The sequence below is a fragment of the Pseudopipra pipra genome, chromosome W (assembly GCF_036250125.1).
Source record: "Pseudopipra pipra isolate bDixPip1 chromosome W, bDixPip1.hap1, whole genome shotgun sequence".
Lineage (NCBI taxonomy): Eukaryota > Metazoa > Chordata > Aves > Passeriformes > Pipridae > Pseudopipra > Pseudopipra pipra.
Window position 1 is genome coordinate 26,981,465 of NC_087580.1, and position 15,887 is coordinate 26,997,351.

Genomic DNA, 15,887 nt, shown 5'->3' on the forward strand with positions numbered 1-15,887 from the left:
TGGCCTCTGGGCGTCTATCTCCTTCTACAACCAGCCCACAACTCAGCCTGCTTTTCTAACACCACACATTTACAGACTAACCTTGGAGATAGATATGGACAGACATCTCTATCACCCTGGGGATAGAGCCTCAAGCATGTGCTGCCACAGGAATGGCAATCACAGAATCACAGAATCAGCTGGGTTGGAAAAGACCTCCAAGATCATCAAGTCCAACCCTGGATCCAACCCCGCCGTGCTTCCCAGACCATGGCACTGATGCCACATCCACTCTCACCTCCAACACCTCCAGGGACACTGACTCCACCCCCTCCCTGCCCAGACCATTCCAAGGCCTGATTACTCTCTCAGCAAAAAATTCCTTCCCAATATCCAAACTAAACCTCCCCTGGCACAGCTCAAGACCCAGCCCTCTTGTCCTACTGCTGCTTCCTGGCACAACAGCCCCACCCCCACCTGGCTCCAACCTCCTGGCAGGGACTTGCAGACAGTCAGGAGGTCTCCCCTGAGCCTCCTCTTCTCCAGCCTCAACACCCCCAGCTCCCTCAGCCTCTCCTCACACCACTTGTGCTCCAGAGCCCTCCTGCCTTCCAGCACATCAACACACCCCCAGCTTGGGGTCACCTGCACATTTGCTGATGAAATGCCTGGTTCTGCATCTGCTGAAGATGCTCAAGGGGCAGCAGGACCAAGTCAGGGGCCTGGGAGGGGCTGGAGGAGCTGGGGAGGGGCTTTGGGGATTGGGGGTACAGACCAGTACTGACCAGTACAGACCAGGACAGACCAGTACCTCCTCACTGCTCCCCAGATCTCTCCTGGAGCTGGGCCACTCTGTCCTGGGACACCTGAGCCCCCCCAGTGCCCTCCCAGTACAGCCCAGTACAGCCCACTGTGTTCCTGTCCCAGGGTGCCGGGTGATCCCTCTTTGAGGGGGTTGGAAGGGATTTGAGGGGGGGCTGGGGGAGATTTGGGGGGATCTGGGGGTGTTTGATTGGAATTTGGGGGTTTTGGGGGCCTTTGGGTGCATTTGGGGGAATTAAAAGGTCTTGGGGGCACTGGGGGGTCAAAGGGATCTGTAGGAGGAGAGGATTAAATTTAAAGGGGTGTTGGGGGATATTTGAGGGGGCTAATGGGGCCCTGGGGGGAGAGGAGGGTCAGCACCACCAGCTTGCGATGCTGCAGTTCGGTGTTAAACCCAACCCTGAGACCCCCCTGGTGTCCCCAAGACCCTCTTGGTGTCCCCAGTTCCTTCCTTAACACCTCAAGACCCCCCTGGTGTCTCCATTTCTCGCAGGGCCTCCCCACGGCCCCAATTCCCCCTTGACACCCCCAATTCCCTTGTCCACAAATCCCTCCCAACTGTCTCCAAACCCCATCCCTGATGTCCCAAATTCTGCATCTCACCCCAGGACCACCCTGGACACTGACCCCAAAAACACCCACCCCCCCCCACACACACTCACAGAAAGGCCAAAGGCATCTGGGAATATGTTGGGGACAGCTGAGGGGCTCTGAGGGGCACTGGGTGATTACTGGGGGATACTGGGACACACTGGGGGAAACCAGGGAGCACTGGGAGGGACTGGGGGGAACTGAAGAATGCTGGGAGGGCACTGAGAAAGGACTGGGGAGTTACTGGGGGATTACCAGGACACACGGGGGGACACTGGCAGGTTACTCGGCCATACTGGGGGTTACTGGGTGCTCACTGCAGGATCACTGGGCCATACTGGGGGGCAGTGGGAGTCACTGGGACACACTGGGTAGTCACTGAGGGGGTTACTGGGCTGTACTGAGGGTCACTGGGAGGTCACTGGGATATACCGGGGGCACTGGGATCCCCTTACCCAGATGTGGTACATCTCCTCCCCCGGATTTGGGGAGCATCCCTAGGACCCCTCCCTTGGGGCCTGGAAGATCCCCTGAACCCCACTGCTGGGCTTTAGGGGACCCCCGGGCCCCCCTCCCTGTGGGGTCTCTGTGTGCTGAGTGTTGGGGGTCTCTGGGGTTCGGGGGGGTCACTGGGATCCCAGTTCCCTGGGGTCGGTCCACCAGGCCGGCAAGGGCGCTGTGGTGGGAAAAGTAATGGCGGATCGCGCACAGCCTCATGGGAGTTGCAGTTTCCTCATGAGTACTCCGCCGGCGCGCCTGCGCAGTGCAGCCAGGGCGCTCGATCAGCCCCCCACCCCCTCCGCGGCTTCCAGGCCTCGCGCTCTGCCCTTCGGGAACCCCCGAACCCCTCGGCTAAACCCTCCCGAGCCCTCCAGCCTTTCCACCCACACCCGCGCTCCCCGCAGCCCCCGGGGGGATCCCCAGAGCCCCGCTCTCCCGCAGGCCCCGCCAGCTCACAGTGCAGCGCGGAGCCAGCGCCATCTTTGCTTCCCGGAAGCAACCACGGCGCTCTGCGCGCGCACCGCCTGTACAGAGCCCCCGCCCCCTCCGCCCTCCGCCCGCCGCGCTCCCGTCAGGAATGTTCGCACGGGCGGTGCCGCAGCGCCCTCAGCCTGAACTGAACCTGGTTTTACCTCATGAAATCTTTGATCTCTGTTAGCCAAGCCCCTCTTTCCTTCCCCAATTGTCTTGTCCTTTGGGGGGGGTCATAGCGGCCCTTTGCACTTGAGCGGACTGAGGTTTCTACCACAAAGGGCCAGTCCCCTTTCACAGGGGCAGCTTCTTCCAACAGAACCCTTCGTGGGGGTGTGTGCAGATTCCTGCCTTAGCTGGGGACCCCCCCAGGGTCACTGCTGGAGGTTGAGAGCAGAGATCTCCCCATGAACGTTGGTCTGAGGGAGTTCCATCCATCTCTAATTAAGAATTATTGCTTTTGTGCCAGCTTGAGTAGAATTGCTTCAACAATTGCTTTAGTGTAGAGCACTGTCCTATCTTATCCTGTACTCCTGGTAGTTTTAGTGCTTCTATTGTACAGTAAATAACTGTAATGAAGATCTTTTGTCTGATCATTTGTAACCCTAAATAAATTGATTTCTATCAATAGATCTGATTTGCCATCATTAAAACCTGGGGGACCTAAATGGTTCAGTCACACTTCTGTAATTCCTCTAAACTGAAACTGTTGGCATAATCCAAGGCTGAGATTGGATCCAGCAGCCCCCAGCACCCCACAGGAAGTTGGGAGCTCAGGGGGCCATCCCCCTTTGCCAACACCCGTGCCCAAAGACCCTCATAGGACCATCTGACCCACCAGACCACCCTCCCTTTTCCACCCTTCTCCCTGTTCCTCCCACTTTTCCAAAGTCCCCTCAATCCACAGGCCCCACCCCCGGATTACTCTGGGGGTCCCAACCCCCATTTTTCCCTCCTCTCACATCTTCCACATCATCCCCCAATCACCAGCTTCAGCCAACTCAGTTTGGGGTCCCAGCACCCCAAAAAAGGGGTTAGGTGGGATCCTGGGTGGGCTCTGAATATGTTTGGGGGGTTCTCCGGGGCCCATGGGGAGATTAAGGGGGGTCCCAGCACCTTTTCGGGTGAGCTGGGTGCCTTTTAAGGGGCAGGTGCCCCACCAAGACCCTCCCAGAGTGGCTTGACACAGGGGGAACACAGGGGGGTCCCCATTCCCAATCCATCCTGGGGCTGGTTCTGCCCCCCCAAACTCGGCTCCACCCCTTGGGATTCCCCCAAGCCCCTCCCCCACTGCCCCCCAATAACCGGGACTGGGGAGAACTGGGAAGCTTTCCTGGGATCACTGGGAGCAGCCGGGCAGAGGCAGAGTGACAGCAGGGGAGGGGGGGACACACGACCCCCCCAAAATACTCACGGGGATGGGGGGGGTCCAGGCTGGGCCCGAAGCCCTGGGGAGGGGCTGCGGCCGCCGGCGGCTCAGGAGCTCTGTGGGGAGAGAAAAGGGGGTGACAGGGGCCACAGGAATCATACTGGGAGCACCTGACAGCATGGTGGAGGCATCTGGGATATACTGGGAGTGGCTGGGAGTGACTGGAACCATAGTAGGGATGACTGGGAGCAACTGGAACCACGCTGGGGGCAACTGGGATCCTACTGGGAGCAGCTGGGCTCCTATTGGAGTCATACTGGGATCATACTGGGAGTGACTGCAATAATACTGGGAGTGTGTGAGAGGGACTGCAGCCATACTGGAGATGAGTGGGATCAAACTGGCTTCATACTGGAAGTGTCTGGAAGTCACTGGTATCATACTGGTGGCAATTATGATTGTACTGAGATCATACTGGGATCAGACTAGGATCATACTGGGAGCAACTGGTTCTATGCTAGGGGCAACTGGGAGCTACTAGGATCCCACTGGGAGGAAGGGGGAGCAACTGGGCCCATGCTGGGCACAACTGGGATCATATTGGGAGCAACCGGGCCCACAGTGAAGGTGGCTGGGGTCATACTGGGAGTGACTGGGAGCATTCTGAGGGCAGTTGGGACCATGTTGGCGCAACTGGGATATACTGGGAGCAAGTGGGATCATGCTGGAGGCGACTGGGATCATACTGGGAGCGACTAGGACCCCACTGGGGGTGACTGGGAGTGGCTATGAGCAACTGGGATCATGCTGGAAGCTACTGGGAGCAACTGGGAGTGAGTGGGACCACACTGAGGACAACTTGGATATAGTGGGAGAGACCAAGAGTGACTGGGATCATACTGGGACTGCCTGGGAGTGTACTGGGAGTGACTGGGAGCATGCTGAGGTCAGCTGGGATATACTGGGAGAGACTGGGAGTGACAGGGATCCTACTGGGATGGACTGGAACTCTAGTGAGGTGACTGGGAGCAAGTGGGACCCTGCTGGGGGCAAATGGCTTTATCCTGGGAGTGCCAGGGAATGTCTGGGTTCATCCTGGGTGTGACTGACACCATATAGGGGGTCTCTGGGATCATACTGGAGTCATACTGGGAGGGACTGGGAGCAACTGGGACCATGCAGGGGGTAACTTGAATCCTACTGGGAGAGAGTGGGATCATCCTGGGACTGACTAGGAGCATGCTGGAGACAAGTGGGTTATACTGGGAGTGGCTGGGAGTGACTGGGATTATTCTGGGAGAGACTGAAACCATAGTAGGGGTGAAGGGGAGCAACTGGAACCACACTGAGGGCAACTGGGATCCTACTGGGAGCAGCTGGGCCCCTACTGGGGTCCTGTTGGGGTCTTACTGGGAGTGACTACAATACTACTGAGAGTGTGTGAGAGGGACTGCAGCCATACTGGGGATGAGCGGGATCAAACTGGCTTTGTACTGGAAGTGTCTGGAAGTTACTGGGATCATACTGGGAGCAACTGGGACCATGCAGGGGGCAAATGGCATCCTCCAGGGAGTGACTGGGAGTGACTGGGACCATACTGGACTCAGACTGGGAGTCCCTGAGAGTGAAAGGAACCATCCTGGGGGTGACTGGGAGCAACTGGGACCACCTTGGGGGCAACTGGGATCCTATTGAGAGTGACTGGCAGTGACTGAGATCATAGTGGGAGTGACCAGCACCATACTGGAATCATAGTGGGAGTGACTGTAAGGGAGCAGGATCAAATTGGGAGTGACTGGAACTACGCAGGGGGGGAACTGGGAGCCAGTGGGGCCATGCTGGAAGCCAACTGGGAACATCCCTGGAGCAACTGGGATCATGCTGGAAGCAACTGGGAGTAACTGGGAGTGACAGGGTGCATGCTGGAGGCAACTGGCATAAACTGGGAGTGGCCAGGATCATCCTGATGGAAACTGGAACCATCCTGGGGCAAGTGGAAGTAACTGGGTGTGACTACGAGCATGCTGAGGGCAACTGGGATATACTGGGAGTGTCTGCAACCATCCTGGAGGTGACTGGGACCACATGGGGAGCGACTTGGACCATGCCAGGGGCAACTGGGAGCAACTGGGAGTGACTGGATCTACAGTGGGGCAACTTGGATTGACTGGGACCATGCTGGGGGAAGACTGGGATCATACTTGGATTGACTGGATCTATGCTGGAGGCAACTGGGACAAACTGGGACCATGCAGGGGGTAACTGCAATCGTACAGGGATCATACTGGTGACCATACTGGGATCAGACCAGGATCATACTGGGAGTGACTGGGTTTGTGCTAGGGGCAACTGGGAGCAATTGGGATCACACTGGGAGGAATTGGGAGCTACTGGGACCATGCTGGGGACAACTGTGAGCAACTGGGATCACACAGGGAGGAACTGGAAGCAACTGAGACCATGCTGGGCACAACTGGGATCATATTGGGAGCAACTGGGCCCACAGTGAAGGTGGCTGGGGTCATACTGGGAGTGACTGGGAGCATTCTGAGGGCAGCTGGGACCATGTTGGCACAATTCATCACTGGTTGCCAAAGTCATCACATACCTAAAATAAACCTGAAACTCTGCTTTTCAGTTAACCTGCTGGCTTGCAGTCAAATTATCAGACAGTGCAATTACTAGAAAAAGATCAAACTGCATTCAGCAGGTGTTTTTTGGGAAAAATCCTAAAATTTCCTGGTGTTGCCCATCAAAACAGCTGTTTAAATTACACTTTTATGAATCCCAAAAATCCAGTGGAATTGAACAAGCTCTTGGTAGAAGACAACCTGCTGGCATATCTAAATTGTCTTTGGATTTGCTGCAACATTACAAAACAGACATTAACTTGGAACTGGCAAAATCAGCATGAAAAATCTAATAGACTAATATGGGAGTTGGTTGTTGTGAGGAAAACAAAGTTTCCTGGTCTTCAGCTGATATTGCCAAAATGACAAATTTAAGTATCAACAACAGTATCTCAGATGTATTTTGGAGCTCAAGCCACCCATCAAAGTGTTCACTGGCAACAAATGGAACACTAATCCTGATTTTCAATCAGAGAGTTTATTCATTGTTCTAACCAAACATACTTGGAGTTATATTTGGGTTTAATAGTGCTAAAAAGCCATACAGATTCTCTGCCAGTAAAATAAGAGACTGGGAAAAACACTGTGACCACTTCTCTCCCCACACCACCCAGTGGCAAACACACGAGACCCATGTGTAGGCTTGTGTAGGTTGCACTGACAAATATTAATTAGGTATTTTACTTAGAGAGTCTCTTCACTGGGTAGCAAAATAAATCTTCTGGGAGGAAAATTGTGATTTTCCACAGAAATTTTTGTTGTTGAGTTCCAGTGACAATGCCTAATTAACATCCATTTATATCCCAACCATTATTGACCTTTCGCTGGACTTTGTTAACTACTGAGACAAATACTCAAGACCTCTGTGTTCGTTTTTCACCGTTTAAAATTACTTTACAACAGAAGGAGCTGCAAAAACATCCTACAGTTTTCTTCAAAAACTTTAAAGTCAAAGAAAGACTACGGAATTACAAGACAAATCTTAAAACTTTTTCTTCATCTTCTTTTCAGGCAGGCCAAGATAACAACAGTTGTGAAGTGTTCTGCCGTGTGTTCCCTCATCATTTCTTACTTGGTCATCTTGACCTTGTTTATCTGTCTGCCTGCACACACCTTTGGCAGCAACCCTGCAGCAACCCTACAGCCCAAAAGAGACAGAACACTCTTCGTCAGCAGAATTCATCCCAAGAGGGAATTGCCCTCCCACCCTCCCACCTTCTGTATTGGACACAGAGACTGGTTTTCTTGCTCCTGCCCCTGCCTTGCCACAACTTGGCACAGCAGGAGTTAGCTGGTGAAATCAGAGAAGGGAAGTCCTCAGATGGCAATAGTGAAACTGCCCAGGAGGATGTCAGCAGAGCCCTGCCTTACATGACATTGTGTGCAACCGCTCATGGGATGAGCTTCTACACACAGGAAACAACCACAGGCACAGGTGTACACACGTCCAAAGGTACACGGCAGTGCCCAGGGAGGCTCTTGCACAGCTTCACACTGAAATACATGTGTGCATACACACCTGTACAAACACTGCACCAAAACACAGCCGTGTATCCGTGCACACTGAACGACAGCGTTCAAGGCCGGGGGAACGAGGCTCCGAGCCTTCCACTGCAGGTGTTGGGGGGTTGGAACTGGATGATCTTCAAGGTCCCTTCCCACTCGCCCCATCCCGCGGTTCTGTGACACACGTCCCTGGCCCAGGGACACCCCGCGGTGCCCCCGCCCAGCCGTGTCCCCACACACGGACACAGCCCGTGCACAGGGCCCGTCCCGCGGCCCCCCCGCCGCTCCCGCGGGGAGCAGGACGCGCTCTCCCGGCAGCGATCCCGGAGCTCCCGCCCCCGGCGCTGCCTGGCAGCGGGTGCCGGGGGCCTTCGGGGGCTGTTCCACACACGGAGACGCTTTTCTCCCTCAGCACGTCCCCTGTAACAACTGCTGGGCTTGCACTGTCTGTGCCAGGGGTAGAACCATCCCCGTAAGGTCATTTGATCTGATCTGTCACAAACGCCATGAAAACGTGGAACAGAAGCGTTCTCACAGCAGTGACTGTCCCCCTGGACTCAGCACTGGGGAGGACACACGTCAAGTTCTGCGTCCAGTTCTGGACCCCTCAGTTTAGGAAGGACATTGAGGTGCTGCAGCAGGTCCAGAGAAGGGCAACAGAGCTGGTGAAGGATCTGCAGTGCATGTCCTGTGAGGAGCGGCTGAAGGAGCTGGGGGGGTTTAAGCTGCAGAAAAGGAGGCTCAGGGGAGACCTTGTCACTCTCTACAACCACCTTAAAGGAGGTTGTAGCCAGTGGGGGTCAGCCTCTTCTCCCAGGCAACAAGTGACAGGACAACAGGACACAGTCTTAAGCTGCGCCAGGGGAGGTTTCAGGTGGACATGAGGAAGAATTTCTTCACTGAAAGCGTGATTAGATGTGGGAATGGACTGCCCAGGGAGGGGGTCGAGTCACTGTCCTTGGAGGTGTTTAAGAAACAACTGTATGTGTGCCATGGTCTGGTTGACATGGTGGTGTTGGGTCATAGGTTGGACTTGATGATCTCAGAGATCTTTTCCAGCCTAATTAATTCTGTGATTCTGTGAACTGGGATACAGCCTTTTTCAGCATGATGCTCCAAAGGGCCACAGCAGACCTCGATGATCAGGTCGGTATCTACATTCGATACCGTACTGATGGAAGCCTTTTCAACCTAAGGTGACTGAAGGCCCACACTAAGACCTTAAATCTTGTCCAGGAGCTGCTTTATGCTGATGACGCCGCCCTTGTTGCCCACACAGAAGCAGCTCTGCAGTGTTTAACATCCTGCTTTGCAGATGCTGCTGAGCTCTTTGGGCTGGAAGTCAGCTTAAAGAAGACAGAGGTTCTCCATCAACCTGCACCTCAGGAAGTCTTCCTTCATCCCCATATCACCATTGGCCAATCAGAGCTCAAATCAGTCCAACAGTTTAATTACCTCGGTAGCCTCATCTCCTTGGATGGTAAGATTGACGGAGAGATAGACAAAAGGTTAGCCAAGGCATATAGTGCTTTTGGGAAACTCCATAAAAGAGTATGGCATAATAAACACTCGAAGAAAAGCACCAAGATCAGCGTTTACAGAGCCATAGTGCTGTCTACTCTCTTGTATGGTTCCGACTCATGGGTCATCTACCACCACCACCTGCGTCTCCTAGAACGCTTCCATCAACGCTGCCTCTGCACAATCCTAAACATCCACTGGTAAGATTATGTGACCAACACATCTGTTCTAGAACAAGCAGCAGTCACAAGTATTGAGGCCATGTTGATGAGAACACAGCTGCAATGGGCAGGGCACGTCTCCAGGATGAAGGACCAACCACCCCCTCCCTAAGATCTTGCTCTGTGGTGAACTTGCCACCGGCTGCCGCAAGAGAGGAGCCCCAAAGAGAAGATACAAGGACTCCCTGAAACAACATCTCACCCTTGGCCATATTGATCACCATCACTGGTCTACTCTGGCCTCCAATCGGGAGGCCTGGAGACACACTATCTATAATGCAGCTGTCTCCTTTGAGAACACACACAGTATCACTCTTGAGGAGAAAAGACAACGCAGAAAGAACTGTGTCTTGCAGAATATAACATCTAAAGAGGCTTTCTGCTGTGCCTTTTGCAATCTGTTGTGTCTGTCTCGTATTGGCCTCATTAGCCACCAGCGTGCCTGTAATAAATGTGGATAGAGTCTTCTTTGTTTGCGAAGCCTGGCCATGATGATGATGAATGTTGTTATTGTGAATCTGTAATTCAGTCACTGTTAAAATTGTGGCAAATGCTATTGAACCAGTTGATAATTGTTCAACTGATCAATAATTAAATGCTACTAATCTCTTTTGCCCCCTTATACTTGTGTCCAAATCCTTTGTGCCCTGACCCTCTTGCATCCCAAGGCTCTGTGTAAATCATTCCCTTTCATCAAAAAAATTATTTTTCGTGACTTCCACTTTAAAATCTTCTTTCTTAGCTAAACTACAAAACAACTCGAATTAGCTGTTCAAGTCTTGAAGACAATGAAAGGAAGGGAAATAATTTGTTTTCAGTGTTTTAATGGGTCCCACAGTGCCTTTGGAGTTGCATCAGCTGTCAGTCCAAGATGGGCCGTGTCAGAACTGGTGAGGCTGGGGGGTGAGGTGAGGAGCAAGGTTGATCATCCAGGGTCAGTGTGGATCACCTGAGGAGACACTCAGCATCAAGATCACTTGGAGAACACCTCTATCAACTCTTCTCTGAACTAAAATATGTCCATCCTTAAATTAAAAAAAAAAAAAAAAGTACAAACTTTGAAGACTTGTTTTGAAATTGCTTTGAAGACAATTAAAGGAAGACAAAGAGATCCTGAGGGATTTCTGCATTTTAATGAGCCCCACGGTGGTTTTGCAGCCCAGCCCATGATCCTGAGGTACTGAGAGAAGATTGAAGCAGCTGCTGAAGAAGTCAGAAGCCAAACTGCAAGTGCCTTGAAGCATTGCTGGGCCCCACTGAGGGCAGGCACTGCCAAAGCCTCCCCAGGGACTCCTTGGAGCAGCTCCTTGGAGGCCAGGAGTGCAGGCAGACAAAGGCTCTGGGCAGGCCCCTGCAATGCTGAGCAAAGCCTGCCTTGGTTTTGTGGAGCACAAAGGCCAAGGCCTGAGCCCCAGGCCCTGGCCCAGCAGATCCTGTCCCTCCCGGCTGCCTCAGGGCTGTTTGGGGGGCACTGGGATGGGAGGGGGAGGAACAACAAAGGCCAAAACTGGGCAACCCCTGCCAGGCTCCTGAGGGAGGGGCGAGGCAGAAACCAAGGGCAGAACCTGCCAGGAAAGTTGGTTGTGGTGGCCTGAGTGGCAGAGGCAGCTGCCAGAGGCAAGGGGACAAAGGCCTGGGTGCCTTTGGGCCTTGCAGCCCTGCCAGAGCCCTTGGCCATCTCTCCTGCAGGCTGTCCTGCCCTGGCCCTGCTGCTGCTCTGGCCTTGCAGGCTGCACACACCCCTCCTGCTTTCCCACCCCCCTCCCAGCAGCACTTCTAGACCCTCCCTGATGTCTCTGCACCAGCTCTGGCTGTTCCCTGGAACACAAAGCCATGCCATCACCCTCTTAGTGACCTCTGGCACCATAAGGTTCCCCTTTGAGTAACATTCCTTTTTCCCCACCTTCAGTCTGAACCTTCCAAGCTGCACTTTATGGGTTTCTTTTTCTTTCCAGCACCAAGAAAAGCTTCATCCTGTCAGATCTGCTCTAGACCCTCTCCAGTTCTTCGTCATTCCTCCAGAATGAGGAACCTCACAGACAGACAGACCAGACCAGATGTGGTGACCCCCGGGCTGAGTCCAGGGGTTGACAACTCCCCTGTCTGGGTGCCCACACTCCCCCCAAGGCAGCCCCATGTGCAGTTGGTTTTATTAACTTGGATCCTGAGCCCCTGTGCCACAGGACATCCCTCCCAGAGCCCAGGCCCTTCTCCTGGGGGTCACTGCAGAGCTGAGCAGATCCAGGTCACCTCCCATTCCTCTGCCAACCCCCTGGGCCTGCTCTGGGTCCTTGCCCTGCTCCCAAGGGCTGTGGGGGTGCTTAATGGTCAGGGCTTGGGGTTTAGAGCTCAGAGTCAGGATTAGGCAGAACTTTAGGAGGCTTGTTGTTCTGCTGGCAGTTCATGATTAGGGGAAGAGCTTTTTGGGCTGGGTCAGGATTAAAGCTTGGCTTTTCATACTGGTAATACAGGTTTGGGAATGGGGTGGGCATTGGAGTATAAATAAGAGTCTGGAGTTCTGGGATTGGGCTTTTTCTGGCTTGGAATTAGAGCAGTGGATTCCTTTCAATGGGAGGGGCACCACTTTTTAGTAGTGTTGGGGCTTGAGGTTACAAAGAGAGTAAAGGCCTAACAGGAGTGTTTGCACAGTCACTGTTTCAGCACCCTCAGCATTCCCTGAACCTGGTTTTACCTCATCAAAATCCTTCCTCTCTGTTGGTCAAACCCCTCTTTCCTTCCCCAATTTTCCTTCTCTTTTGTCCCAGTTCCTCCTAACCTCCTCAGAACTTTCATCAGGATGGGTTCAGCTTTGTGATAACACGGTGCAACCTCCTGGAATCAAGGAGCCACTGTCAAACTGCAGAACCTCATGGAATTATGGGGCCATTGTGACACTGGGGAAACCCTTGGAATCAAGAGGCCACTGGGACACTCCAGGGCCCCATGGAGCCAAAGGAACCCAGGGCCAATGGGCAACCTCCTGAAATAAAGGGGCCATTGTGACACTGCAGAAACCCATGGAATCAGGAGGCCATTGTGGCACTGCAGGGCCTTTTGGAAACAAAGAAACCCTGGGCCACAGTGGAATTTCATGGAATCAAGAGGCCATTCTGACCCTGAGGAACCTCATGGACTCAAGGGGCCACTGTGACACTGCAGGGCCTCATGGAACCAAAGGAACCCTGAGACATCTCAGAGCCTCCTGGTACCAAGGGGCCACTGTGCCTCCCCAGAACTCCATGGAATCAAGCAGAGCCACTGCCTCCCCCCCGCCACCGCACGGACCGGAGTCACCGGCTCTGCCCCGCTTGGACACCTCTGGAGTCAGCGTGTTCTTGGGCAGCACAACTTAGATCAGAGAGTTTCCCAGAGTTTGCTTTGCCCCCTCGTTTCCCCAGGGACAGGGTAGCCTCTTCCCATGGCCCCTCTGCTCACACAGGGTGTCCTGCTCTTCTCCTGGCACATCCCATCTCCCCACAGAGCCTTTCCCCAGGGGAACACGTCTGTGCTGGCCTGAGCAGCCCTTCCTGCACCCCCTGCCCGTGCTCCCCACAGCCCCTGAGCTGGAGGGGCTGCTCTGAAGAGCACGGGGGCTGTGGGGCCCAGGACCATGGGGGACTCTGTTGGGCTGTGCTGCTCCAGCTGGGAGGCAGAGCCAGCTGATGGTGCTCCCTGCCACTGACCACCTCCCACAGAGGCTCCTGTGTGGCCATGGAGGGGGCTCAGAGGGGCCCTGCCTTGTTCCAGAGCTGGGACACGGCTTTGGGGGCTGCCCTTGACTGACCTGTGGAAGTTCACTGAGGGCAAGAGAAGTCACTTGCAAGAGTTTTCCCTGTACCTGCTGTGTCCCCTGGGCTTGCAGAGCTCTGTTTGCCACTTCACAGCAGGATTTAGTACTTGATCTCTGGTAACTCCACCCTGGGCAGGATTCTGCTCCAGGGCTCCATTCCCTGCTGACTGGATGGGATGAGCTGTCCCTGCAGATCCTCTGTGCTCTCCTGCAGTTCTTCATTTCCTACAGACAAGTCCTCACCTGTCATCAGAGCCCTCACAAGCTGCAGAGCCCCAGGCAGGTGACTTGGAGATCATTTGTCACCTCCATTGGCCATCGGCCACCAACACACAACATCTGAACCAGCCCTCAGTCCCTGCAGTCCCAGTGGGTCCCTGACCTCCCTGCACTGTCTCCATGGAGAAACAAGCAAAGCAACAAGACTTTTGAGAGTCTGTTCCTTGGACTTCTTCTCCATATCAGTGTTGGGAAAAGACCTCAGCTTTCAGGAAGTGCCTGGAGGGGAACCCCTTTGCTGCTGGAACTGCTGTTGTGGAGCCCAGCCCTGTCCCAGCAGTGCCCAGGGCCTGTCCCTGCCTGTGCTCACAGGCCTGACCCACAGCAGGACAGTGACTGAGCTGCCAGAGCACTCAGGCCTTGGGCACGGACAGGAAAGGAGAGGGTGGGAGTGCAAAGAGAGCAGCTCTGAACAGACCCAGTTCTGGGGCTCCCTGGCAGTGCTGGGACTCTTTTCCTCTCCAGATCTGCAAACATGGAAATGTCCTCCAGCTTCAGGGGAGGTCTTGGAGGAAGGATCAGGGGAAAAGCATTTGTGTCCTTTCTTACACTCAGAGATTGTGATTCCTCATGTAAAAACTAACACAGGGAGGATGTTTGACAAATACCTTGCTGCACAAGCTTTTATTTTGCTTAAATGCACACAGAGCATGATTCCTGATTAGTACATTTTGTGGGTGAAAAAAAAGAGGTAGAGACTGAATTACATGGGATGAAGAATAAAATTTCAGTGTTATTAACATTAACAGATGAACAAAAAAGAAAAGCCCCCCACCACTATCAAAAGCTTTAGAAGGCAGGCTGGGCCAAAAATAAGTTCCACAATGAGTGTTCTGCAGAAGAAAAGATGCAGTTTATTGCTTCTCAAAAAACACGTAGTCATCATTTTTCCTACTGCATCCTTGAGCTCCTGGTTCCTGAGGCTGTAGATGAAGGGGTTCAGTGCTGGAGGCACCACCACGTAGAGAACTGACACCACCAGGTCCAGGGACGGGGAGGAAATGGAGGGGGGCTTCAGGTAGGCAAAGACGCCAGTGCTAAAAACCAGGGAGACCACAGCCAGGTGAGGGAGGCACGTGGAAAAGGCTTTGTGCCGTCCCTGCTGAGAGGAGATCCTCAGCACAGCCCTGAAGATCTGAACGTAGGAGAAAACAATGAAAACAAAGCACATCAAAAACAGAAAAGCACCAACCCCAGTGAGCCCAATTTCCCTGAGGTAGCCTGAGTGTGAGCAGGAGAGCTTGAGGATGTGTGGGGTTTCACAGAAGAACTGGCCCAGGGCATTGCCCTGGCACAGGGGCAGGGAAAATGTACTGGCTGTGTGCAGCAGAGAATAGAGAAACCCAGTGGCCCAGGCAGCTGCTGCCATGTGGGCACAAGCTCTGCTGCCCAGGAGGGTCCCGTAGTGCAGGGGTTTGCAGATGGCAACGTAGCGGTCGTAGCACATGATGGTGAGGAGGGAAAACTCTGCTGACATGAAGAAGTCAAAGAAAAAGAGCTGTGCAGCACATCCCATGTAGGAGATGGTTGTGGTGTCCCAGAGGGAATTGTGCATGGCTTTGGGGACAGTGGTGCAGATGCAGCCCAGGTCTGTGAGGGAGAGGTTGAGCAGGAAGAAGCCCATGGGGGTGTGCAGGTGGTGGTCACAGGCTATGGCGCTGAGGATGAGGCCGTTGGCCAGGAGGGCAGCCAGGGAGATTGCCAGGAAGAGCCAGAAGTGCAGGAGCTGCAGCTCCCGCCTGTCTGCGAATGCCAGGAGGAGGAACTGGGGCATGGAGCTGCTGTTGGACATTTGCTGCCTCAGAGTATGATTTTCTGTTGAGGTAAAAAAGGCAGAACTGAATTAGGCCAGACTCAATCAGCAAAACATCTTGCATGTCTCATAGCAATTCAACATTCAGGGCCTCTTTTCAGGAAGATCTCTCTGCATCCCTCTCCCCGAGCTCTGGGTTTTGCTGGCTGAAGGGGGCACTGAGAGCAGGGACCCTGGAATGGGCTCCCGAGGAATCCGTCTTGCTGTGCAGTGAGAGGCAACTTGGAGCACAGGGTGAGCTCCAATTAAATGCACTTGTGATGTATCAAAGTGTTTCCAGAACTGTTGGTCACAGTTTGCCCAAGGGCAGAACAGAGGGAGGGGATTTGGGGTACACTGTGCTCCAAGTGAAATCTTGTGAGTCTTGAGAGGCAAAGGAGTGGTCTCGGTGAAG

At 53.8% G+C, this 15,887-nt stretch overlaps 1 protein-coding gene across 1 annotated transcript; it reads right to left on the reverse strand.

The window, feature by feature from the left end:
• Positions 1-14,395: 14,395 nt before the first annotated feature.
• Positions 14,396-15,472, reverse strand: LOC135405369 (olfactory receptor 14J1-like). Its single transcript, XM_064640057.1, has one exon. The coding sequence runs from the start codon at positions 15,470-15,472 to the stop codon at positions 14,423-14,425; it is 1,050 nt and encodes a 349-aa protein (XP_064496127.1). The 3' UTR covers positions 14,396-14,422.
• Positions 15,473-15,887: the final 415 nt, after the last annotated feature.